At 43.8% G+C, this 27,466-nt stretch overlaps 2 protein-coding genes across 2 annotated transcripts in view; one reads left to right on the top strand and one right to left on the bottom strand.

Moving 5' to 3' along the window:
• asap1b (ArfGAP with SH3 domain, ankyrin repeat and PH domain 1b) overlaps positions 1-16,579 on the bottom strand; it is a gene marked incomplete at its 5' end in the record, with an annotated part of 49,290 nt that extends 32,711 nt beyond the window's left edge. The window contains one exon of the mRNA XM_079181465.1: positions 16,454-16,579. Within this exon, the coding sequence (XP_079037591.1) occupies positions 16,454-16,579 (126 nt within the window). The remainder of the gene's footprint in view (positions 1-16,453) is intronic.
• A 2,220-nt stretch (positions 16,580-18,799) lies between these two features.
• nfx1 (nuclear transcription factor, X-box binding 1) lies at positions 18,800-27,466 on the top strand. The gene is made up of 23 exons (XM_079181802.1): positions 18,800-19,026; positions 19,678-20,598; positions 20,787-20,948; positions 21,220-21,297; positions 21,478-21,583; positions 21,677-21,748; positions 21,888-22,027; positions 22,122-22,221; positions 22,318-22,535; positions 22,660-22,757; positions 22,862-22,892; positions 22,969-23,051; positions 23,312-23,420; positions 23,610-23,729; positions 23,812-23,891; positions 23,977-24,207; positions 24,586-24,659; positions 24,749-24,850; positions 25,219-25,356; positions 25,466-25,532; positions 26,756-26,901; positions 26,986-27,090; positions 27,188-27,466. Exons 1-23 carry the CDS (start codon positions 19,008-19,010, stop codon positions 27,261-27,263), a joined length of 3,276 nt encoding a protein of 1,091 aa, XP_079037928.1. The 5' UTR covers positions 18,800-19,007; the 3' UTR covers positions 27,264-27,466.

Genomic DNA, 27,466 nt, shown 5'->3' with positions numbered 1-27,466 from the left:
TTTATTCTTAAGGAGACATTTCTAAAAGCCTTTCTTGTGTTTTATAGCCTTGTCTTGTCTTTATTAGCCCGTCTTAGAATAATCTTCTTCAAACAACCGGTTGCCTCTCGTTGTCATTACCTCATCGGTCTAGCACAATCTCTACGCTTCTTTTCAATTTCATAGCCTTGAAATGTAAATTTATTAAAAAATGTTTAATATTATATTGGAATAATAAAGAATAACTTGCCATCAGGAGATAGAAACTTTCTCTGAACTCTGGTTTAAAAGTGCAACAACGCCTCTATTATTTTTGGAGTGACTCTACTCTGATACATGTGCATACTATAAATGTAGTTTGTTGTTGGAGTTAAAATAAACAGTTAACAATGTTAACATGTTTGGTGATGGTTAAACCTCATTCGAGCCCAAAGATCTGGTGAATTTCCATTTGTTGGATTTACAGTAATAGAAACCATCCGAATTACTCAAATAATAAATAATTGTTTCAGAACGTCTTCTTCTAAATATGTTAAGACATTCTGCGTCTATACTCACATGCACATCATGCTGTTATAAATTAAAAACTTTATTCAATTTGACCACCTTCAGTATCTGTCCAACAGCCTTTATGTTAAATCTAATACATCCCTGGAGTATTCAAACACAGCACCTTCTGTTTAATTAAGTTTCTAGCAGTTATTGGCTGGTGGTGTTTCCCTGATTATGATGTGTAATCACAGTGTAATGAAGTGAAAGGAAGGTGTTTATTTGTTGGGGGAATATGGGAGTTAAATGCAACAGCACCCTCCTGACCGGCTTCACAAATGCAGCGATATTGAGGTCGAGCATTTATTCTTTCCTCCGCAACAATATGAAAAAGACACAGGCAACGCAGACCGTCACCTGAATCACCCGTCTTGAGCCATTATTACCGTTTTTCACCATAATTTATTCCGACAGCACAATCATTTCATATGCAGTCCCTCTTAACCGGAGGGAATGGAACCGTAACTCTGCTCGTGTCCGCTCGTAATGGATGATAAACACCAGCGAAAAACACCATTACATCAAGGTCAGGCGGTTAAGAGCAGACGCACACACACACACACACACAACAGAGGGCTAATTAAATTTCACGACATAATTAAGGCGTCCTTGGCCTCCCCTGGGCGGTTTTACATGGCTCTTCCCCAATTATGGCAACAGTAGTTTGCCGCTGCAGGGCCCTTTCTGCCGGGGCCGAGCCCTTTGATCCCCCCCCCCCCCCTCCTGCACATAGGTACAGACTCCGCTGCCCTATGACTCCCCACACGGCCTCATTATTTAGCCCTGTGTTGGCTCTACAGTGGCTTGTACCAGTATTGACCAGTATTGTCTCTGTATATGACATCTTGATAATTACTATAGTGGAAAATCTTCAAAGCATATGAAAACATGCTGAAATGATGAAAACTTGAGGTTACTAATCAAGTGACCCCTGTTCTCTGAAAACACGAGTGAGGCGCCTCCACTCAGAGGCCATTTTATGAGTTTTTGTATTATTGTGAAGTGAATATCTTCCAGCATTTGTAGACGCCACCATGGGCTCTGGGTTAATGTGGCTAAACAATGAATAATTAAATAAAGAAAATGATCAGCTGACTTTGTTTCCGCAGCATATATTTTCTTGCAGACTCCATCGAAGTGATTAGACACGAGTTAAACCACAAAGGTCACGCATTAGATCCCCGTTACAGCGGACACATTTACTAACAAGCTGCGTTTCTTCGCCTCTTTGCGACGCACGAAAAACCCCGCTCAGTGTGCACTTCAGACGACTCCGAAAGCAAATCCGTGATTATTCAGACGGTGTAGTGCCGTGTGCTGATTAGGATGAACAGGCGGGCTGACTTTTGTGGCGCTCATGTTGAGAGCAGCTGGCACCGCCACCCAAGGGTCACCCATAATCCACTGTCTGTGTTCGTAATTAAAATGTTCAGCCGTAACATTAACACGCTTGCACAGATTCACTTTCTTACCCGATTTAGATTTTGGCGTGCCAACACATCCATACGTCACCGTGTCAAAAATCGGATTAAGTGACAGCTTTAGACGGTTTGTTTTGGATAACAAGGCTGGGAACATTCATTCAGCAATTTTTCTGATGAGATAAACAATAAATATCTGCACATTGGCCGGCGCCGTTTCAGTGGTAAATGTGAAGAATGTAACTTGGAGAGGTGGTTTGCTAAAGCTGTTATCTCTCAGCTTTTTAGAGGCGGGGGGGGGGGGGGGGGGGGGAATCAATGTATAAGCGATGTCTTGGCACACATTCTTTGCAAGCCCTTGGCAACAGGCAAGAATGCATCCAAACTCTGCTCTCCAAAAGGCCGACAACTATTGAATGTAGTCAAAGGATTGTTTTTTATCTGCCAGGAACCGACGGCAAGCTCCAACTCAACCCGGGGGGGGATTAGAAAATGCGACAATGCCAAAACATCTGCGGTCGCTCGTCTCTCCACCCGAACAGCGAGTGATGCATGTGGACGATTTATTTAGTGCCTCTGAGGAAAAAGACGTAAAGAACATTGTGTTATTCCAACGAGAAATACATATCTCGGAGAAACATTTGTGCTGTGAAAGTCAACGTGTCAGTGTCAGAATGCTTTTAAGTAGAAGTCTGTCAGAAGCGGAGCCAAACAGGTCAAGGGCCAGCTTTAAGGAGGTGAAGGGCGGTGGCGGTGCTCGGTGCCTCAGCAAGGACAGAGTTTGTAACCAGCGTGAGCAGCGAGGTCACAAATAAATGCCTTTGAAACTTCATAAAATGTCTGGTGTTAAAAATCAGCAGGCAGAAAAGGCATTTCTTGCATTTCATCCTGTTCAAACACAATTCTTTTAGAAGTATTGATGGTGGTGTCAATAGGGTTGAAACCCAAAATAAAGATCCACTCCACATTTCATCACGTCGTGGACACAAACATACTTGGCGAATGCACTCTTTGTAACTTTGCTGCTATTGTGTGCAAGCGTGTATGCATAACCTTGTTTGTTCACAAAACTCACGCAATGGGTGGAGCTCATGTTTATTTTCATTATCTACAAATATTTTACTGATTTATGGATTGGTCTTTAAGAAGTCACAAAATGTTGAAAAAAGTCTAGTGCTGCTCGATTATGGCAAAATTCATAATTTTTTCTTTCTCAATATTGAGATCGCGGTAATTTACTCATTGATTTTGGAAACGTGCATTTAGAAAGATGATTTTGTTCATTTTAAAGTAAAATGCATTAATCTGCCGCACTATGAGAGCTAAATTAAGAGGCTATGAAGAACTTTGAAACACTTTTAGCTCTAGTAAACAATTTAATCACGAACACATTGGTTGTATAAATAAGAATGGTGATGACACGGCAGAAAAAAGTCACACCCACAGAGCATGGTGACAAGAAGGGATCCGTGATCCAAGACAAGTCTGGTGGGCCACCGACATCACCATCGGGGACAGTCGAGCTGGGAGCAGCGTGGCCCCGCCCCTCCCCACAGGAAGAGAGCGGTTTAGGGCCAGAGCCGCAAGCCTTCATCCCGGGCCTTCCCAGGCCGAGCTAGAGACGGTCGCAGAGGAAACGCGGTACGAAAAAAGGAAAGGAAAGCGATGCGCTGGATTGTGTTATCACCGACCTCTAGCTCGTGGCCGGAGGTTTCTCTCTGGTGCATTCTGAGAGAAATGGAAGCGGGTTTTAATCAATTGTGGCTCAGCAGCTTGAAGAGCAGTTAAAAGCCACAAAAACCACTCCATCAACAACAAATATCACAAAAAATAAATAAAAGATCACAGATGTTATTAGTCAGTGATCCATCAGCTGTTTGTATGTTTGTAAGAATTTGTTGCTGTTCTCGCTTCTATATTATTGTAAATGAAATATCTTTGTGTTTTGGTCAACTTGGACTTTGGGGAAACTGTTAAGGCTTTTCATATACTAGACAAATAGAAACAAGTTTGTTGCAGCCCTACTTTATAATTTCATAGTCCAAAAAGCCCTTAAAGTGTGACCCATGTGTGACCAATGGGGTTAATGGGGCAGACTTCCTGGTTCCCAAACAACCGCACAAACACACAGTCATGCCCAGGAGGTCAGAACCTCGGGGGGGGGGGGGGTTGTCGGGGTAAGTGACTGGGCATGACTGACTGGAGGCTGTCTCAGCTTCATGCTTCCTGCCCGGAGGCCTTATCCTCCCTCAGCAGGCCTGCAGTTTCCCCTGCAGCCGTCCTTTGACAGGAAGCAGGAAGCGGCCAGGCTCGTCGGTGTCCTGTCCCGGGTCGGCAGCACCCCGTCTAATGACACCAACTGCTCGCCGCTGACAGCTGAGGAATTGAAAAACAACACGCTTTCTGGCTGTCTGGTGAAAGCTTTTCTTGATCCACTGATCCACGCTTGAAATTCCCACATTCCCGTCACTTTCATGGCACGTTAAGTCGTCTTCCTCATTTCCTCCCTGAACTCATCCTTCCCCGGCTCCTTGAACCTCGCTGCTCTTCTCCTCCACCTCGATATTTTGCGGCTGTGCGGCTGCCAAGGAGTCGCGGTCTGGCCGTCTCACGCGTCGGCTCAACATTCTTCGCTGTGGAGATTGTGGGAAGCAGCTCTGACTAACCGTCCCGCTCGCTGCTCGTCAGCAGCACACTGGGACTCAACTTGTGCCACTGTGGCAGCTTTGACGCTTCACCCAGCTAAAAAAATTGGACACCCGAGATCTAAGAATTGCTAATACGCTAATTATTTCCTAGAAGAAGAAAACAGGAAAGGGAATTATCAAAGGACTTCCCCAGAAACAGAACACGGGGCTAAAAAACATCCGCAGTGGCTTTTTTACAGACATCTCCGGACCAACCTTAAGTTTTATTTCTGCTTCCTTTTTCACTAAAGTATTCTCATTTCCTTTCTGGCTCATAATTACACAACAACTACTATAAAAATACACCCTAAAAACACAAAAACAAGGCTACATGTCTGTGTAAATTACAGTGATAAAGCTTCTATTTCTGTCTGGATGAAGAATTCACAGTGGAGTCAGGTCATTGTGTCTGTCTGTCTGTCTGTTGAGTCTATGTGGCATGACTCAAGCAGGAAGGGTGGGGAGCTGCTTTCGTTGGCAGGAAACAAATGCACATCCCTTTCTCTGGGCCTGCAGCCGGAGAGAGGCCTTCAGCTCTCCAAGTGGGAGAGGAAAAATGAGAGGATGTAACATTTCCAAAAGCAGCTGAGGTCAGATGGCCTATTTCTCACACACACACACACACACACACACACACACACACACAGTACTGAAAGAGAGCGATCGACTGCCGGTGGTTTTGGTTTTGGTTAAGGAGGTGCATCAGGGTGACCACAGGACCGATGTAATGCAAGAAGGATCAAGTGAGACTACATCTTTTCCAGGGTTCTGAAGTTAATGAGGATCCCAAACATCGATCAATACGAAGTGGTCTTTACCTCCTCACACTGAAAAAGACCATAATATTTCTACAGGGGGTTCTCGATCAATAGCAATAATTAAGCTATCACTCGGCCACATGCTGATGCTTACAATCCAAAGCATACTCTAACACCTCCCTCCACCTACTCACATTCATTTTTACTAGTCCACGATGGAGGACCAGACCAATGACCAAAGTGGAGGAATAAACAGAAAATGACAAAGCAGTTCAAAAGGGTCAAACCAGTGGTTCTACAAGTCTCAGCCCCTAAACTACACATCATACATATGCACGTACACATTACTGCTGACCACTCTACACAGCATAACATGTGTTTTAAGATACGTTTCATACTTTTCAGGGGAGTCTTTAGTACATAAATTCACTTACTGGAAACAAAAGTTGCTTCATATCAAAGGGGACAATGAATCAAACTGATGTTTTGTTTGTTTTCTCTTTGGAAAATTACATTAATATACACCGATAGTACTTCTTTCTGGTAGAAAGACGAGGAACTTAAAAACTCACGGTTATTCTTTTTGATAGAAATTAAATTCATACAAGACCACGAATGACTGAACCAATCCATCTGATAGTTGAGTTGGTTGTGAAGGTTCAGTGAGGGCCAAAGAAGTCGACAGACCGACAGCTACCACGAAGCAATAAAGAATCTGATAACCAAATCATAGCACATGTGATCTTTGCTCAACATCTGTAATCAGATATTACACTCAAGCAGCTGCAGTGCAAAGGATGCCATCGCTTGCTTTTTGCTCTTTTTAATCACAATATCATATTTTGCATGTTATGCTCATCCTTCTTTGTTACACTATCCAGAAGCGCAGCTCGTCGATGCGTCGCAATCTTTGCAGCCAACTCTCAAACTCCCATTCGTAGTAACCTCGCCATTAGCACTTGGAAGTCCAAACCACAATGAAATGAAACGGTCCCTGCTCTCCACTGGGGTGCTATGTGATAATAATGTTACTTTGACGAAGAATCAAGTTGAACGGAACATCTACTGTGATGAAATGACAATCGGAAGAAGACTGAGTCACTGGCACTTCATGCACGAAACATCTGCTCTAATTCACTTGTATCTATATTACACAAATCTTGACCTGCTAATGCTATTGGCCAGTAAGAGAAGTCAATATAAGTCAGAGATTGCTCCATTATGTATTGCGGCTATTAGTCCCGCTATTAGCATCCTGGAGCTACACCCTCAGAGGGAAAGGAACGAGCTGCATCTCGCAGGAACTGACACGCATGCGTGCGGCCGGCGAAAAGTCAAGCCGAGCACGCTTGCAGCGTCGCATTCACACTTCATTTGGCGACTTCCCTCTACGATGCTCTCTCGCTCTCTCTCGTTCTCAGCCCACCACCTTTTTATCCGAGCGATGTGCATGTTTTTATAGTCTCGCCCACACACCCCTGCATTAGACTGCATTCATCAAACAGGCAGCATACCTGTATCTGTATGGTGTTAAAAAGTCATTATTCGTGTGACGCAGCTGTCAGCGGGAGAATAGCGACAGGAACTCGCAGCTGATTATTTAAAAAAAGTGAGACCTAGCATCCTCTTTCTTACAGTGTTTGCTCTTTGCTCTTTGTTTTCTCACTGATAGCAAAGAGGTTGTTTGCTTCCTGAAAAATATGAAACTCAAAACTCACACTTTCTAGTCAGGGATGGAGGAACTATAACAGATCTAGTGATTCTGGTTTTGATTGATCATTTAGTCCTCAACAGACAATAAGGTATGTGTTGAAACAGAGATACATTTACGGTCTCCTGACTTTTAACTTCCGGTTCAAAACGTGACCAGAGAGAAGTTTGTTCACCCACAAACCTCAGAAACTGCTTCACTTGAACAAAACAAATCAACGATGGTGCTTTAGATAAAAACCCACAATGAATCGCTGGTCTTGGTGGAGATTGAATGTTCACCAAGTAGCTGTTCTGGACCTTTCGTTCATATAACACGACCTTCCTCAGCAGATGGATTGTAGATGTTTAGTAACTTCTGGTTTTAAAAGTTGAGATTCATTGTTGACCTTGCAGCATGTCTATACATTCGTACGTACCTTCCGTAGGTAGCGTAGCATTGATGTGCTAACGCTACTTAATGATGTGCTAACATACTCTGCTAACATTAGCTTCACAGGTTTTGACATATTAACATAACGTTTTACAAACGTATATCTCCTTCCATCATTATCACACCATGTTTAACCATGACTAGCTCCAAATCCTCAACATTAGCCTGAAAATAAAGATCTGAAACGATTGAATGAGAGTCAATGGAACACAGCCATATAGTCTCAACTAACCGATGCTACGCTATGATTGGCCAATCTGCTTTCCAGGGGCGGGACTTAGCGAAAGGTGTTTTGTTTAAATGTTAATCAGTAACAAATGAGAAACAATAACAGAAAAATCTGGCTCATTATATCAACAACACTTAAATACTTTTAAGTGTTTGAGTATTGATCATTATTACACAGTATACAATACTTCACAAAAAGAGCTAAAGGCCAAGACTTACAAACCAGCGTTGTGTATGTCGATCAAAGAAACACTAAAACAAACAACTCCACGCGTTTATCTCTAATCTTTCACTGATCATTGATCAACTGATAAGCCCGCCAGCTCAACTTCCTACCAACCAGCCGCCCGCGTAGTAAATCTTTCGGGCACGCCGCCAAAGAATGTGCTCCCTTGATAAAAAAACGCACAATCAGAAGTAACCTTATTTTTTTTAGCCTCTGAGTAACGTTCCTGCACGGACGCTCGGCCGTGAGGCCTTGGCCAAAGTCACAGACTCTGCAGAGTGCTTTACAGCATTCCTTGAAGTTTTTCTGCAGACGAGTCTCGAATTTCACACTTTATGGGACTCTTGCCGGGTTAGAGACCAGCTAATTCCAAAACCACAGGTGTATCCACTCCCACGGGCCGTTTGGATGTTCAGATATGTTGAGCAACTGGACACGCAGAGGAACAGAAATAAGCCTTTACTGTGACGTCCAAACAAAAGCTTGAACCATTCTTAATGCTACATCCCCACTTGGATTTCCCCCCGTCTGTGTACTTTCAGAGAGCAGTGAGGAGCTTTGACGGCCGCTGTCATGATGTGGAAAAGAAAGTGATGCAATGCTTTTTACTGACATTTAATGGCATTAGGAGAAGATGTAAACAAGTTGTCTTGAAGGACTGTCCACGCCTTTCCTCCGGGCTTCAATGCACTTGGCTGTTCTGGGAAAGGTAGTATTCAAATTCAACATTGAAAGGCTGTATCAAATGCTTAGCTGTGGTACACACACACACACACACACACACACACATAGTCCAGGGGCCAAACACCATCAAAGCTCACAAACAGAGATGCACTGTTTACCCCTCAGGCGACAACAAGACAGTCAGTCATCACAGGACAACGCTGTCTCCTGGTTCTGCAGGGCAGTCAGTGAGTACAACAATGTTAGCACTGCGCTCATACAAGCATAGAAGAAGAAAAACGAAGAGCTGCAAAAGATGAACATAAGAGGAAGAGGAGGAATCTGTGGGTGTTGATGTGTCGATGCAGCTGAAGTACAGAAAAGTAGCTTTGTCTTCTGTGTTAGGATCTCTTAAATATATCGGTATATATCATATTTTTCACTCTGTTTTATTGGCATTAATACTGGGATAATATTTGAATGTAAAGTGATGGTTCTTTAACACAATATTTCATATAAACTACAGTAAAGATGGATGAAGGTCACTAAGGAACAAAACTATCGTCATGCTAGCAGCTCACAGCTGTGCTTTGAGCTAAATGCTAACATCAGCATGCTAACATGCTCACAGTGACAATGCTGACATGCTGATGTCACAGGAACATCTGTACCAAATTTCATGGCAGTACAGCCACATTTTTACACTCAAAATGTCGACCTGCTGGTGGTGCTAATGGAGGAGTCTTAGGATCACCACAGTGGGTAGGATTCAACCTCAGGGAACCATGAACGTAATAAACAATATCACGTTTTTTTAGCTATTTCAGTCTGAATCAAAGCGGTGGACAGACCAACCGACCGACATTAGCATATCTACTGTATAGCCCCACTGCTAGCATGGCTAATAAAACATATTTGTATAAGACCATATTTCTACAGTCATGGAAATGTAACAGTATAGCTGCATTGATGGCACACCGAGATCAAAATGGCTGTTGATGGAGGAAGACTTTAACAGCATCCATCCGTGTGAGGATCGCTGCAGACAGATGTGAACACTGACCCACTCTTCCTGGTCTAAATCTGGGGTAGAGCAGGGGGATCAGAGCGCCGGGGCAGAGTCTGGTCCGGGGCTAATCCGCTGCCGGCTAATAGCCCTTGATGATATACGCAGTGCAGCTGTGGCAGGAAGGTAGGCCAACAGCTGTGGCCCACGGACCGATTATCAGATTTCAGCCACAGATCGGCAAACACGTCGACAAAACAAGCAACACAACAGAGTCTCACCTCCTGCTGCGGGAGACAGAGCAAATTAGAAAATGGCTAAGAGGTTTGTTCGTATTTATAGTGAGAGATTTAAAGGAGCAATCGCCCCCCTGAGACGCTCTTTTATTAAACTGTTTGTATCTGGTTTCAGATAATAAGTAACACATACATTTCAGCTAATTTAGGATTCATTTACATTCATGTGACGTGACTACAGGCCTAGAAAAGGGGAACGCCTGAAAGATTTGTGCTACAGTGGCTAAGCTAACAGGCTAAATAAAGCACTTCAGCCTGCATTGTTGCATTATCCGCTAATTAGTTGCTAGCGCAAAGAAGCAGCCAAACAAAGCAGTTTGCAAAACTTTGACAATTTCCGCCATTTTGACTTTCTTTTCACTCTTTTTGCATTTTCTCTTTCCTTCCCTTTCAACTTGTGCGGTCAATAAGCATCACTTGACCCCCATATAATAGCTCCATTGATGACATGAACGCTTCGAGGCAAAGAATCTAAGTTGAGGAACTACTCAAGTTGTGTTTTTCAGCCCTACCGACTGCAGCAAGCACTATGTGATTGAGTCTGAAGCCTTTTTATACAGAAATATGTTTACTACTTTACTGAAGGTAGATAAAGCAGGGAGGTCATTATTGGGTCATAAAGTTCTAACTTCATCAACAAGATATCCCAGAAAGATTAAACATCACAGCAGTGGCGTCACTGTTATCTTTGAAACAGCATTTAGTGAGCACTGACAAAGTGGAAATGACCACGTTAACTGCTTTTTGTTTTGTTTAACTGGAACAAGATGTCATGTGAGTAACGGCGCCATGGGACGAAAAAACGCTCCCATTCTCTCGCACCATATGATTCACCGGGTTCGGTGACACGGGGGACAAATGATGAATAAAAAAAAAAAAAAAAGCCATAACTTGATTAATAATTGAATCTGACACAGCTGTGCTCCTTAGTTGCAAATGTTGGTGGATGGAGCCTTAAATAGCCAGCGCTCAGTTATGTTATGTAAAGCCAAGTATGATAAAAACCCTCCCTCGAACTTTTGAATTATTCATCCTTTTTGCCTGGTTTTTGATGGAAGGGGCGGGGGGGGGGGGGGGCAAAGAGAGGTCCAAAATATGGAGCCACGGAGGCTAAATAATCCATGAACCAATTAATCTACAGTATTTGGTTTTAATTAAGTGTGTGACACAAGATATTCCCCAAAAAGCGAAACACGTAAGCTTTGAAAATGCTCTACGGCTTAATGAACAAAACAAATAATATCTGTTATCTGTGTCGATATTGTTACGACCGGCTCCCTGCTGGTGGACCAGATGTTACATGTGACGAGAATAAACGCTCACATGACAGCGTCTACGAGACGGCCTCAGGTGCTTTACAGACAAACAACTTCAAACTATATAGTCAACAAATACTGTATCTGTTACTAATACAAACTCATTATATTATTAACTATTATACATGCTTATAATTCTGACTATTAACTTGTAAAAACGTAATGTAAAAACATAATTCAGAAACATCCTCTGACTTCCTCTGCATGATGACTTTAATTATGAGAGTATCAGACATATGTTCATCTGTCGTGTGTTGTATAAAAAAGACACAGCATGACTCCTAATGGTGTGTTTAAGAGCTGAAACATTTAGACAAATTAGTCAAGCGACAGAAAATTATCGTTTGGGAATATTTTTCAAGCAAACACGCAAAGATGTTCCCGGTTCCAGCTTCTCAAATGTGAAGATATGCTGCCGTTCGTTATCTTATACGACAGTAAACAGAATAGGTTTGAATTTTATAACAACTAGACATGTGAGGACGTCACCGCCTTGGGTTCTTTTTCAACATGTTTCACTCATAAATCATATGCATGAACTGCTCTCTTTTGTTTTAACCTCCTTCACTTCACTTGGACGCGGACGTCCTCGGCCGAACAGAGGCTGTAGCAGGCTCGGCTTTAGACTCACGGTAATCATATGAAACTACGGTACCAACCGTGTCCTGCTAGCTTGTCGTGAAAGATGTTAAATGAGGCTCTGAAAGTAGTCTAAATATTGGCTGGTGAAAAAACTGGCATGGCCATATTCACTGGGGTCCTTTGACCTGATTTAGTAGAACTTGACACACAGCTCTTGTACTCTTTATTTATTTGGTGCTTTGCTGGCTTTTACAGCACATTACCGCCTCATATGCATTTCTGAATGTGTGTCCCATGGACATCTTCAGTAGTTCTACAGTCTCCACACGGCACCTTTGAGACCAGCTTCTTCCTACATGAGGCCTCCAACGTTTGACTGGAGCGACACGTACTCATATAAATTGACGAGAATAAACTTTTACGCTTCTAAAAGAATGAGAGGAATGTTAATTCCTTTCCTGGCAACATCTAAGAGACATTTTATAAAACTAGATCTTCTTCTGTCTTTGAATAACTCTCCGACGACTTCAGGCAACGACGTGCGCAGTGGTTTGGAATAAAACTCCTCATTCAGCTTCTTCTTTCAAATACAGCAGGGCATCAAAAGTGTCTCGAGTCCAACATGCGGCGACTGAAAAGGCCGTTACGTAAATATAAAGAATATAAAAGGCCTCTGCCTATTAGGTCAAGCCCAGCCATGCTTGAATAGAATGACTGTGAAAAGTCAACATTTCTTCTGGTGCGGCCCATGTGATGTGGTGCGAGAGGCGCGCTCAAAGGAATGCCAATGCAGTGAGGGTTTCCCTTGTGCTGCTGCTGCTGTGGCTGTATGTGCTTTAGGAGAGCTAACCCAGTGACGTAAAGGGCCATCTGTGGGGGGGGGAGAGAGAGACAATAAACGCCCCACGGGGGAATAACTAGCTGCTAGTATTAACTAAATAAGAGAAAGCGGGGAATTCATTTTCATACCAGCAAATGTCGGATTTGCTGCTTTGCTATCGTGTTTACTCTTCTTTGGTCTTCTGCGTTATCGTCTGCCGTAGAGCTGCAACTAACTCTTTCATGATCAATGAATGTGCTGTTTGTTTCCTTGATTAATCATTAAGTCGACCAGTGTCAGAAAATACTGAAACAAGACTTTGAATGTCTCGTTTTGTCCGAACAACAGTTCCAAAATTTAAAATATTCCGTTTACAATGACGTAAATCTGAGATAAGCAACAAATTCTCACGTTGAAGAATCTGCAACCCAAGAATAGTTTTTCTGAAATAATAACTTCATTTAATAATATTATATAATTAATTGATTTCCCGTATAGCAGCCTATCGATTTTCCAACCAACTAATCAACTATACGACTAATCGTTGCTGCTCTAATTTATTGTGTTGCTAATTAACTGAAGGGACATTCTCCCAGAAAACCAAACTATTCCACAACCACAAAAGCAAAAACAATCCTTTAAATATAACAAACTAATCCTTACTGTAATATATTATGTAGTGAGGTTACCTTTAACTTTATGGAATATAGTAAGTTCTAAGGCAATACAAATTCTACACCATAGATGTGTATTTCTACATTTAAAAGAGGAAAGCAGTAGTTACCACTATCAGCAGAAATAATTCATCGTTTGAGTGCAGAAACATTTTTGGGTTGACTGTTGTGAGCTGCCAGGTTTCACCAGAGACAATGAAAGCAGATGCTGCCTGAGGCTAAATGTTCGCGGATGTCACGAACGACAAAATAAACCATAGAAATCGTTCTATTCTTGAGGTTTCGCCAGCATCGTGGACGTGGTGCTAAACATGTGACGTGTGCCCTGAGGATGGCACTCAAGAAAAGGTCAGAGGGTCATAAAAAACAAAACGGGGTTTTCCCTTTGATAGCCAAAATGTACTGGCAAATGTCATGGTGGTCTGCAAACTAAGACATGAGAAATAAAGCGCTCGGAGCAGGAATTAACAAACAAAAATCTATGGCAATCTTTGGCTGTTTGACGAACCAACCGACCAATCATCCGTTTGCTTCCATCAGTATTTATCTTTGGGTTCCAGTGTCAAAAATCTAAAGATTTTACTGCCGTTCTCTCATTCATATCACTGTTAATTAAATACCACGGACAACCAATTGTAGGACTTTGAGTTCCTGGATTACGGGACATTTACTGTCATTTTTCTTACAACAATCAATAACGGAAATTGCTGTTAGTTGCCGCTATAATCTCTGGAATCTGGATGAACAGATGAGGATCACCATTAACAACTTCTCACAGATTTCTGGGAAATGCAGTGGGAAACCACAACAATGGCTGCTCAGCACCAAAGATGACAACTAAAATAAAAAAAAACACAACACGTACCAACACGGCTTCCTGGTCCGCCGCCCACACACATTCACATCGGCCCGATCTCGAAGGTTACAGTGAAGGTTTTATCTGTCCACCGTGCTGCTCGTTGTTGACTCGTGAATACTTCTGTGTCATTATGCGCGGATCAATAATTGATGAGTAAGGACGATATGATGCTGCTTTCTTTCTTTCTTTGCACCGATAGATAACTTGCAGAATCCTGCAGGTCAACTCACCCCCTCAAGTTACAGCATTAAATATTCAAGCCGGACCTTTGCATAATTTACCTCGTCAACATACCGAGGAAGTGACTCGTGGGTGGGGAAAGAAATAGGGACTTAATGGGGTTTAGGTTTGAGGGCAGGAACTCGGAGCTCAGCAGAAAACCCCGGGACATTTTAAACAAACTCGTCTTCAGGCAAAATGACGCCGAGGGCCGCTTTACTGCAGCGGCTCTGTGTGCATGATGCAAGTGAGCCCTTACATGTCCATGCAGGGATCAAACAGGGAAGCTTATTTTACGAAACAGACACTAATCTAACTGTATTCATCTTTAGGCCGGCTGTCTGCTGGTGTGTTTGCCGTCTGATGGGTGTTTCCCCCCTCCCCGACTATCCTCGCCCTAAATGTTTCAGCCTTTTGTTTAAAACAGCGTGTTAGCCCTCTCTTCGGTACCAGCATAATGGTCGTCCCTGTCATGTGATCTCTGCAACGAAAAAAAAAAAGAATTCCAGAGCGGCTACCGAAGCCCGGCGCACATGGCGGCCCTTTTTTTCGACCAGATGTTTTTCGTTTGTGCTGCTGCAGTCTCTGGGTTCAGAGGCACGGAGCCAGAGAGGTGATTCATGATGCGAGCCTTTCCCTCGTTACAGTCAGCAGACACAAAGTGGAGAATAAACACGACCATGGTCCTGTTTTGGTGGATTTGTTCTTTTTTTTTTATCATCATGATATAATAGGCTTGTAAAAGCCTGAAGATAGAAGTGATGGATAGCACGGACGGTTTGTTGAAGTGGCTGTTAGGACGTCGAAGAGAGGACTAGGCCTGTGTTCTTTCCCTTTAAACAAACATATCTGGTTACTGTCCTGCTCATCTTATACTGTTTACATGTGACCTGTACAGTTATTTAGTCATAAATAAACCCCATTTGATCACTTTCAAACTGTCTGCATCACATGACAGATTACTACCAAAGACTGAGTCTGAGGTCATTCACGTCTGCAGCTAAAAGCAGGAAATGAGGTCACATGTTGGCGTTAACGGACAACGGAGAAGGTGTGCGCCATCCTGGTTTGATGCTCCATTTAATCGCAGCAGGAAGGATGATGGTGGGGGGTGGGGAGGTGGGAAACACACACACACACACACACACACACACACACATATAGCAACACACCTGCCTGGCCCGATTCCCCCCCCCACATGATCGAAGGTGACACAGCATCACAGAGTGTGACTTTGGGTGTGTTTCTGCACCGCATTTCACTTTTTTGAGGACAAATATTGCATTTTTTGACGCAAACCTGGCCAATACGAGAGCGGGGAATCTCTATAATCCTGACAGTTAAATCCAGATTTGACTGCCAGTGACTGGGGAAGGTCTCTCTCTCTCTCTGTCACACACACACACACACAGTGCCACAGCCTGGCAGCATGCTCTGAAGCTGTGAGTTATGTAACAGTGAACACAGAGAGAGAGCTGCAGGCCTGAGTGCACATCCTCCTATTGCCTACACATCCACCCACCCTCTATTATTACTCTGGTAAGAAAGGAGCAGCAGATCCACAGGATGAGAGGTCACCTACATGCACCAGCTCTGCACTAACTATCTGTGTGTGTGTGTGTGTGTGTGTGTGTGTGTGTGTGTGTGTGTGTGTGTGTGTGTGTGTGTGTGTGTGTGTGTGTGTGTGTGTGTGTGTGTGTGTGTGTGGGCGGGAAATGCACATTTTTTGCCATCAGGTACAATAAAAAAAATGCACTTTCACAGCAACTGCAGCTCAACAGGTGCAATTATTTTATTTCCTGTTGCGACACAATAATGCATTTGGGCCTCTAATGGGATTTTAAACTTAAACCAGTGAATTTAGGGTTGATTGCATGTATATGAACTGCATTCCGCCATGTAAAAACCTGTTGTATGTGCTTTAAATATGCATTCTTTAATATAATAATATAGTATTTGGTGTTGTTTAATCAGGCGTCTTCAATCATCCATCCATCCATCCATCCAGGCGGACACCGTGGCCTTACCTCCTCCAGCACATTCACGGTGTTCCTGCAGCTCTGCAGCCGGGTGGTGAAGCTGGACGTTGTCGGGGAATTGTAATCCTCTGTTGTCTCCGAGAGAAACTCGGACACCGATATTTGATCCGGCATCCTTTAAACTGGTGGGTGGTGGGGAGGGAGGGAGAGGGGGGGGGAAATGCCCACAGGAGGAGCCGATGGAAGGGGAATGCCGATTTTCCTCGCGAAACTGTGTTAAACTAGAGATGATTAAGACGTGTCTTCTTCTCAGATGACTTCACTGCAGGGAATTAACTAAATGTCTGCAGGATGTGTTACCTCGGTGCGTCCTTTTTCCTCGAGAGATGTCTAAAAGCGATGCACGTATAAATAGTGTCACTCTGCGTCTATAACTAAACCTCGGAGGAAAAACCACCGTAGAGAATAGCGGATGCCCTCATTATATGCTCTACAGATGTTCAATAAACCGCTTGTCGTCCAAACAGCGCACCGTTACCAGCCTCTGTTTAGATTCTATCATAGTCCATGTGGTCTGCCGAGGTCGTCTCTCGCTGCAGCGGGGTTTGGTCCTCCTTTCTCCGGCCGTAGTTTGTGGTTTTTTAACGCTAAAACGCTGCCGCAGACACATTCACTGCCACTCTCTCCTGCTCGGCCGCGCTCGAGCTTTCTCAGAGCCAGGGTCAAGCTAGCTGGAAAGAATGATCTCATTTCCGGTAATGGCTTTCAAAATAAGACCCCGGGGTAAATTAAATGTGATAATCCCCCAAATGAGTATAGAAAAACAATATATATATATATATATACATATTTTCCCCTCGTCACATAAAGCAGGCCAATGAACATATAATTCTGCAAAATGTAATTATTTCAGAAAACCCAGTTGATGCACAAATTCAATTTTATTGACTATTTTTTCAAAATAGATGTCAACTTTTGTCACATTTTGTTAGTATTGCCCTGGATTCAGTGGTTAAATGGCAAATGTGTTCAAACTTCAGCAAAATGTGGACTAATACGGACTAATGAGCAGCCGGTTTAATACAACATTGCAAAATAATTGTAGATATTGTACTATAATTAATTGAGTTGATTTGAAATAAAAATAAAAAATGTAAGGAGCTTCTGATGATATATAATCACATTTTTATCATAATGTAATGCTTTAACAAAAAGCAGTACGCTATCATCACGATGTAGTCTTACTCTCTTATTTTGAAAACAAACGATCTTTTTTACGGCATTTTGCTCCTATTGGTGGCAACTTGACACAACTCTCTTCCACCCACTTCGCCCGGACGACGGGGGCCGAGATGTCACTCTGCGCATGCGTGATCTGGAATCTGTGACTGCTAGAGCCCCGCACCACTGAAGGCCTGCTTACCGCAGAAAACAACGGTTTACAGACAAAATAAACATTAATGTTTCGTTTGTTTGACTTGAAGCGACAACTAGAAGGATATATATTTATAATTGTTATCATATTTATAATCCTGAGTGTCGTCAGAAGAATATGAGCCTATCATAGGCATGGGCTGATAAAACTGAACAGTTGGTTTTAGTGAGTTTGGACTAGTGTCCCCTACTGTCAGATGAGTTTATTTCAATTTAGTTCAGCTGAATGTCACATGAAAAAAATAGTTTCCTGGGTATTAAGTTAGTGTTCATTTATTAATCCCATATAGGTGTCCAAAGAATCATTTTATGAATTTATAAAGTATGTCATTGTCTGTATGGTAAATCTTTTTGTCCTTTTAAAATAAATTCAGTTCAGTTTAATTCATTTAAAACGTCATTATCCTCAAGGGAAGAAGGTTTGCATTAAAAAATAAAGAAATATGTCAAACACATGTAATACAATATGTGTATTATAATACACAAACAGATATTTGCCACAAAGTAACATTATACTACTTCCTTTTTTAAACCAACTTCACAACTGTGTGTCATATCTTCAAAATCTGAGAAATATTGAGTATTGAAGTATGTTTTAATATCTTTAGACTTATTTCGATTTCCCCCACTATTCCTAATTAGAGAAGCCTCTCTTTCCATATTGTACTAATCCAAACATGGAGCTCCACCTTGTGGCCGTTCACTAGTATTATTTTCTGTCCAATATATTATTATGCCTTGAATGAGTTGTCCTCGCAAATAAATATTATACCCATAAGCATGACTCATTCATATTCCAAACTATAGTTTTAAAACCACAATGGTATCAAATAGAGTTTCTGTAGAGGGGAAGTATTTTATGTCCGGTTATTTGAATTCTGTTTACCTTTACTTTGAAAAATACTGACCGGAAGCTCCGCTTTTGATAGCTTCTGCCTTAGCTAGCGTAACGTAGCTTGCGTTAGCTCTAAGCTAGTGTTGATAAAGTGAGTTGAAGGTAGAAGGAGATTGTTGCTGCTTCTTTTAGGGAGTTCGTCGCAGGTTTTAAGAACCAGAACACGAGTGAAGAAGTGGATATTGTTGCCGATCAACTGCACACGGTTGTCATCTCTCACATAACAGCCTGTTGGCCTCAAGCTTGAGTAGAAATAACCAGAGTTCAAACTGAATGGCTGAGGGCTCCTCAGGTAACTAGCATGCTGTCGAAATAACGTGTCCATACATAGGAAAACAAGTTATTACTGTCCAAATTTAACTTAATTGTTCTGTAACGATAGACCGCTTGATCAAACGTGTTTTATATCGTTTTACACACACTCTTTATTTGGTAAATAAGCTCATTTGGTTGCATAGCTGATGTTAACTTTCAGCTAACATTAGCGAGCTGAAGGCTAACGTAACAGTAGTGTCGTCATGCTATCCGTAGACATCACGTGACATTGAACTTTGTAAGCCAACGTTACACCTGATTTATGATCCATTATTTATGATTATTAGCTTAGTTGAGTAATGTTGGTAGCCTGTGGTGCTAACTGCTGGCTACATGACCCGCGTATGTGTTGTGATTGAGTAGTAAATCAACAGCAAAATGCTGAATTGCGGAGTTATTTTGTTTATTTTTGTTGGTCATACTGTATAATGTAAGTTTTAAGACATTATTCTGGGCTCTGGTAGCGATTGATTGTTATAGACTGATTTAAAGACACACTAATTGACCGGTGAACATGTTTTCATTCCCTCTTTATAGCATATTTAGCTATATACTGTAGCTGTATTTGGTTGAGATTATCATACACGAAGCTTCAGGCTTTTAACATTGTCACTGTTTGTGTTTGCAGACCCACCTGACCTCAATCCAAATGAGGCGTCGCACCAAAAACAATTTCCGCAGAAATCCAGAAGAGGCCGGTCCAGATACAACAATGACAGAAACCTAAATAGTTATGATCCTCCTCAACAATACGGACACTTTCATCAGGGCTTTAAACCCCCATTTAGCCACGATAATTCAGATTATGTGTTGCATCAGCAGCCTCACTACCAGGGAGAGGATGGCGCCAGGAGGCGAGGCAGAGGTAGAGGGAGGGGAGAAGGAAATAGAGGTGTAAATGGCTCCAGCTGCCAAAGACCCGGAGGTGACTTTGGCCCATATGGTGCTAACAACAGGGGTGCCGGGGGGTTTCATTCTCGGGCACATCCCATGGATGATGGACCCGATAGACCCAGCTGGCGAAGAGAAGATGCAGGCAGGAATCTTGAACAAACCAGCGAAGACCCGGATGCCGGAGCTAAAAGAGCCAGGAAGTTTAGCCAGGAGCAGAGGAGAGGACAACCAACTGAAAAGAGTACTCGCTTAAAAGAGAACAACACTGCAGGAGATGGTCAGAGATCAAACGACGTCAAAAGAGAAAACCCCTCTTTAGACATCAGGGAAAGAAGTCAGAGGAGCAGGACAGGTCCAGACTATCAACACGATGATCATCAGAGGAAACACGCCGAGGTAAAACAACGTCAGGGCCCAATTAAACCGCCCAAATTACCACCGCAAGAGGAAACGCACTCAGAGAGGGGGGCCAGTGTCCAGGATGACTCCGGCTACGGCAGATCCTCTCAGGATGCTGCCTGTAAAGCTGGACGTGGCTCAGGACGACAAACACCCCTTCAGGCCAGAGGAGGGAGAAGAACAACGCATCATCAGAACCAGAGGCCCGGCCAGAGGAGCTGGGACAAGGTGCCAGAGAGCAAGGAGACGCAGACAGGTGAGACCATAACTCCTGTAAACTCATAGAGAAAGAGTTGTTTACTATATTTTTTTATATTACGGGACGCCAAGATAACTCTACCACTCACAGTAGACATCTCGCATCATTTGGCGGTATCCAAAATGAATATCGGAGCTGCCTGTTCTTGAGGTTAAAGAATCTTTTCTCAACTCTTCCCTCCACAGGGTGTCTGATTGAACAGCTGTCTGAGGAGAAGTATGAGTGCATGGTTTGCTGTGACGTCATCCGCTGCATGGCCCCGGTGTGGAGCTGCCTCAGCTGCTTCCACGTCTTCCACCTGAACTGCATCAAGAAGTGGGCTCGATCCCCGGCCTCCCAGGCAGACGGTACAGCCCTTAAACTACCCCCCCCAGTATGGTGGTCTCTGTGAGGCTACGAAACAACAGCGTAATCCACTGTAATGCATAATGGTGTTGTGTGGCTGAACAATACCTAGACGCTGAGGCCCCATTAACAAAAAGGCTTTGAAGTTCCTGCTGCATCAACAATACATTGTATCACATTGCAGTTTTGAGTCCAGAGGGAATATCTGTTGTTGTCTTTATGGAAAGTCTATACAAACAATATATATTTGTACTAAAACATGCTGTTTCTCAGAATCGGCTGAAGGTTGGCGTTGTCCGGCCTGCCAGAATGTTGCACCGAAACAACCGACCTCCTACACCTGCTTCTGTGGTGAGTGACTGTTTCATTCATGCAATTAAATACATTTCATGAGCAGTAATTTATTAGTTGTCCGGTTGGATAATTGAATGTATAATTTGTTCTTGTGAGACTTCTTTTCTCCCCCGTTTTATAGCAAATCAAGCTGTAAGACAAGGTCATCACTCTTTTTATTCAACTTTTGATTGGCAGGTAAAGTGACAAACCCAGAGTGGCAGCGCACTGAGATCCCCCACAGCTGTGGTGACATGTGTGGGAAGAAAAGAAGCGGAGCGGACTGCAACCACCCCTGTAACATGTGAGCCTTGAAGATCACAGGATTACAGTGTTTTGATGTTGTTTTTCTTTTGTTGTATTTTTGTTCAACAGTATTTTCTGTGTCTCCCTTCAGCTTATGTCACCCTGGACCTTGTCCACAATGTCCCGCCTTCATAACGAAATCCTGTATCTGTGGGAAGACCAGGTCCGCCACATTTGAATCCCGTTTGCTCCTCTCTGTCTGTGTGTCTTTGTGTGTTTATCTGTTTACCCAAAGAGATTGCTTCCTTTTTTTTTGTCTGTGGTTTTGATACCATGGTATTGATAGAACTTTATCTTTGCAGTCAACCAATGCGCTGTGGCCAGGGTGCAGCGCTCCGGTGTAACACGGCGTGTGCTGCCTTACTCAACTGTGCCAAACACACCTGCACCCAGGTGTGCCACAGCGGGGCGTGTCAACCCTGCCAGCTGCAAGTTCAGCAGGGTGAGTCTCACGTTGTTCCCACCATACAATGTTCTGACGGATAAACGTTTGTCTTTTGATTTGACCTGCTTTCTCCTGGTTTTATTGTCTTTAGGGTGCTACTGTGGCGTCACCACTCGTGAAGTCCTGTGCGGCACAGATAAAGACGGATTCGATGGTTCGGGACATTTCTCCTGTCAAAAGTTATGCGGAAAGTAAGTCTGACCCCGTGACACTAATGACGTCCGTCCTCCGTTAGCCTCAGTTGGAGAGTTCCCACCACTGCCTCACACTCCTTTTCCTCCGTTCAGGATGCTGAACTGCGAAGCTCACCGGTGCCAGCTGGAGTGCCACCGCGGCCCGTGCCAGCCGTGTCCCCGCTCCCCGAGCCTGGTGAAGACGTGTCCCTGCAGTCAGACGCCGCTGACCAAGCTCCTGGAGCTGGGCTACTCTGAGCGCCGGTGCTGCTCTGATGCCATCCCCTCCTGTGGGAAGACCTGCAACAAGCCCCTGGTCTGCGGCTCCAGCGGTAAGGGAGACGGACAAAGTGTGTGTGTTTCAACGTGCCTCAGACTCTCCCATGTGCATTCTGTTGAGCTCGCGTGCGTTGTTCTTACACTTTGTCAGGACTTAAATGTCTTTGTTTATTTCAGACACCATCCACCTGTGTGAGAAGATGTGCCATGAGGACAGCTGTGGTCCCTGCTGCCTGACCTCCACTGTCAGATGCAGATGTGGCTCCAAGACCAAGGTAATCAGAAACCTCCGCAGAACGTTTATCATTTATCATCGCTGTCATTAGTTATGCTCAAATTATGATATTAAAGAACTTAAAAAGAATCCTTTGCTCTTCAGGAGGTCCCATGTGCAACGATCCAAAAAGAAGGTGAGATTTACATACAATCGAGGTCACCATCTACTTGCATTGTCTGGTGTTTCACCTCTGACTCTTTCTATTCTAGAAGAGCTCGTCTTCACTTGTGAGAAGCGCTGCAACAAGAAACGCTCCTGCGGCCGACACAAGTGCGGCGAGCTGTGTTGTGTGGTGAGTATCCTGTGACTACGTAGAATTGAACAAATTGATGTCGAAAATGGCAAAAGAGCTGAAAAGATGCTGGTTTTTATCCTGCTGAACATGTGGCAAAGCATTTATGTGAGTTTTTCATGCAAGCTAGACACATCTGGAGATGACACATAAGTCTGATGAAGTGTTTAATACAATGAATCAAAATGGCAATAAAAGTGTTGTTATTGGGACAGCGCTAGGCGATAGGTGGTGTCACTGGTTTCTGTCTGTCCGTCCAGAACGTGGAGCACAAGTGTCCTCTGATCTGCGGCTACAAGCTCAACTGTGGCCTCCACCGCTGCCAGGATTCTTGCCACCGTGGAAACTGTGAGCCCTGCTGGCAGTCCAGTGAGTCCTGCAGCACTGTATTCATGAGCCAAGTCTCAGAGGAACCACATCCTGCCATTCCAAAAACAATAAAAAAAAAAAAAGTCATTTGACATTGTTGCATAGTTTTTCTGTCCTCTGTGGCGTTATGTCTGGCATTAATGTGCAATGATTTATGACTTATGTTGCTATGATTCCTTTGTTTCGTAGGTTTTGATGAGCTGGCGTGTCACTGTGGACTCACTGTCTTGTACCCGCCAATCCCCTGTGGCACAAAGCCACCAGAGTGCAAAAGCATGTGCACGAGAAGACACGAGTGCGACCACCCAGGTGAGATAATAAAAAAAGGGCAAACGTTCACACTGCAGTTCTAAACTGTGAATGAGAATCCTAACATTTATCTCTCATTTAGTGTTCCACAACTGCCACAGTGAAGACAAGTGTCCGCCGTGCACGTACCTCACTCAGAAATGGTGCATGGGAAAGCACGAGGTAACGTCCCCCGAGCTGCATAACTCGTATTACTTTCTTTTCTTTTTTGACTCCTGTGACCAAAGTATTTTTCTTCGGCCCGCAGCAACGCAGCAACATCGCATGTCATCTGCAAGACATCTCCTGTGGCCTGACGTGTAACAAAACGCTGCCGTGTGAGATGCACCGCTGCCGACGGATCTGCCACCGGAGCGAGTGTTTGGCGGGAGGCAGCTGCCTGCAGCCGTGCGCGCTGCTGCGTCCAGACTGTGGCCACCCGTGCTGCGCTCCCTGTCATAAAGGCAGCAGCTGCCCACGCACCACCTGCACCGCCAAGGTACAACAGCTGGACTCCCAGCAGCAGACACATGGGTGGCAAAGTTTGCGCAGATTGTCGTTGGATTCGTGGGTTGTGCTCAGTACAGATGTGTATTCTTTCTGTTCCTGTTAGCCACATGTCGGTGAAAGCTGCTCTAATAGAGTGGAACTGTCATAAATAGTAACTTGGCATCAAGTAATAACATTTCGGTGGCAGTCCTCCAAACTCAAAAGCTCAACAAACAACGAGAGCTTTCACAGCTGCAGGAATGTCTCACACGAGCAGCACCAAACCTTTAAACAAAGTGACATATTTGTCTGCTTACAAAAAGCCTGAAGTCGATTCCACTTGCATGTGAAACACTACCGGTGGGAGTCTAATTCTAACTTTTCACAGGTCGCTCTACAGTGTGACTGCGGTCGAAGAAAGGAAACGGTGCCCTGCACAGAGGCAACCGCTTCATACCAGAGGTCGGTTAAACCGTTTCCGTGCTCGGCTGTTTGGATGTTTTTGAATGTTGAGTGCGCTTTTGAAACCCTCGACCCCTCTGTGCCCGCAGGTATGCAGCCATCGCCATGGCCAGTAAACTGTCTGACATGCAGCTCGGCGAGTCGATGGACATCGGCCCGCTCCTCACTAAGAAGGAGCTGAAGCAGACCAGGTATTCAGCAGGGTGTGGAGTGTTTGAGGAGGCGAGGCATGTTTCTCTGCAGTGGTTTTAGTACAGCCGCGAGGCACCATGCCGTTCCTTTCAATCAATAATAAAACATTATTTAAATAGTCCTCTGCATAGAAATTGATTTCCTGTTTGCTATGAGGGATTACTTTTTGTTTGTGCATAAATATTTAAATCAATCAATCAGAGGTAATGCATTTACTGGATTACATCAGCCACTCGGAACCATCCGGTGATTCATAAGAAGCATTTTAAGACGGCAAAGAAAGAGAAAGAAACGAGGAGTGAAACGTAAAGATGTGATTTGAGATCGGCCTGCGTGTTTGTGTAACTCATCCGGTTTGTGTTCTCAGGCTTGAATGTGATCAAGAGTGCGCTACCTTGGAGAGAAACAGGCGCTTGGCGGAGGCGTTGCAGATCGACTTATCTTCTGACCCCTTCAACGCCCGCTCTACTTCTGTATACAGCGACAGCCTCAAAGACGATGCCAGGTCCGACTTTTACTGTTCCGTCTGTTTTACCGCGTTTATTATCGGCCATCTTGTTTGTTTCCCACAGACAGAAAATACAGACGTTCTTCTGTTCCTCCTCTCTTTTTAGAAAGGACCTGAAATTTGTCACCGAGGTAGAAGAGGAGATCAAGAATCTTGTTGAGCTTGCTAATAAGGTAAGATGAGCCGAGTACAGACAGTTAGATGTCCTCCTGTGCTCCCTCTGCTGGCTGTGTTGTGAGCCCACTCTTCTCTCTTCTTCCTGCACATTGACAACCTTAACTTATCACCTCTCAGTACCGAAGCATCTACTGATTTTTCATTTGCATAACGACGAATGGCACTTAATTGACCCCAAGGAGGTTCATTTCATGTCAGTTCAGATACAACGCTGTGAGGAACAGCCGGAGCACCATCAAGTAAAGCAAAACAAGAGCTGTCTAAACCCACAACGTGCATTATTTTTGTTATCATATTTATTTTCTACGTTGCTTTCTGACCTGGTTGTTGTATATTCAGCTGTTACTGAGCTCGGGTCAATTCTCCATGTGGACCTGCAAGAACCGGCTGTGGTAGATTTCTGACAGGACGGCGAAGCCTCTTTAGTATCAAGCCAGACTAAATGAGTAGGTTCCTCATGGGGCAGCTAGAAAAACAGTCTCGTCGGATGCATTGAGCCAAACAGTCGAGGTCACTGCTGCTCTGGTTTCTGTGCTAAATGTAAAAATGTATTGTTTATGACCAGCTGGATCTCTTTTTGGAACGATGAATCATGGGGGCAAAAGCTTCTCTGCCTCAGAGTCTGCTTCTGAAAGGTTTTATTGTATTTGCTGCATGTGTACTGACGTGATTCTCTGCTCTTAACCTTCTTTTGTGGGCTCATACTTTATTAATACAGAGGCTATTATTTTTGTCCTCTATCAAAATGTTGCAAAACTAGCTTGTGGCAGAGGAAGTGGGTCAGTTTTATGCCAGTTGTAGTTTTCCCAAACTCTCCATGTCTAGTAAACTAGTATAAAAAGTCAGGTGGAATACATATGTGGACACCCACACACATCACACCCGTACCGTGGGAATATATGTGAATTATAACAGCCTCTGCTTCTCGGTGAAGGCTTTTCAGATTGTTTAACTTGGCTTTAGGAATTCAGCCACAAGAGCATTAGTCAGACTTTCTTCTTTCCCATCCTGTTAATGATCTCGCTCTGCCTCAGATCTGCGTTGCATCCAGAGGTCCTGACCTGCCACTTTATCTGAGGATAGATTTTTCGATGTATTTGAGTGATAGAAACAGTAACTCCCAGTGTAGCTGGAGCGAAGCGGGAAGCAGATCAGCGATGCTTTTTGAAATGCCTTTCTGTTTAAATTGCTAATGCTTGTGCGGTGCTGGTGTTTGCAGGGAAAACAGCCGAGGAGGAGCCACTGTTTCCCCCCCATGAACAGAGAGCACCGCAAGATCATCCACGAGCTGGCCGAGGTTTACACCGTGGAGAGCGTGAGCTACGACAGCGAGCCCAAACGCAACGTGGTCATCACAGCCCAAAAGTGAGGCTCTATTCAAACGGTAATAATACAAATAAATAAAGAAGTGTTGGCTGTGGATTTGAAGAATTTGTGTATTTGTCTCAGGGGGAAGTCCGCCTGTCCAAACTCAACCCTGACATCGCTGATAGAGAGAGAGACGTTTGCGAGGGCCCCTCCCCCCATCGCTCACATCAAACAGCACAGCAGCAAGTAGGTCTTCCTCTTTGGACTGTTTGCTCTTGTTGTTAATGTTAGATTTCACATTTACTGACTCTTTTACTCTTTTTCCTCTTGATTCTCCTCTCAGGGCCGCCAGCGGAGGCACCTGGTCGAAGATGGTTAAAGAAGAGCCTGTGATAGATTATTTTGACGTCCAGGACTAAAATGAGGCCAAAATAGTAATACGAAGAAGAAACCTCAGGATCTACTCATTAACATCAATCTGCCAAAACGTCTGAATCACCTTATTTCATTTGTGGCTTCATAATTAAATGGTTAAGTTTGGGAACACCTGCTTGTTTTATCGAGGAGGAGGAGGAGGAGGAGGAGTTGAATTTCGATATTAATTAAAGTTGATTGAGCTCTG

The sequence above is a fragment of the Pholis gunnellus genome (genome assembly GCF_910591455.1).
Source record: "Pholis gunnellus genome assembly, chromosome: 20".
Classification (NCBI taxonomy): domain Eukaryota; kingdom Metazoa; phylum Chordata; class Actinopteri; order Perciformes; family Pholidae; genus Pholis; species Pholis gunnellus.
Note: the sequence above shows the minus strand (reverse complement) of the source record. Positions and strands in the feature narration are given on the sequence as shown.

Bases quoted from the DNA above. Each gene is read 5' to 3' on its own strand.
- nfx1 (XM_079181802.1), top strand. The intron at 22,758-22,861 runs GTAATCAGAAAC...TTTGCTCTTCAG, and splicing joins GATGTGGCTCCAAGACCAAG to GAGGTCCCATGTGCAACGAT. The intron at 23,730-23,811 runs GTGAGATAATAA...TCTCTCATTTAG, and splicing joins ACACGAGTGCGACCACCCAG to TGTTCCACAACTGCCACAGT.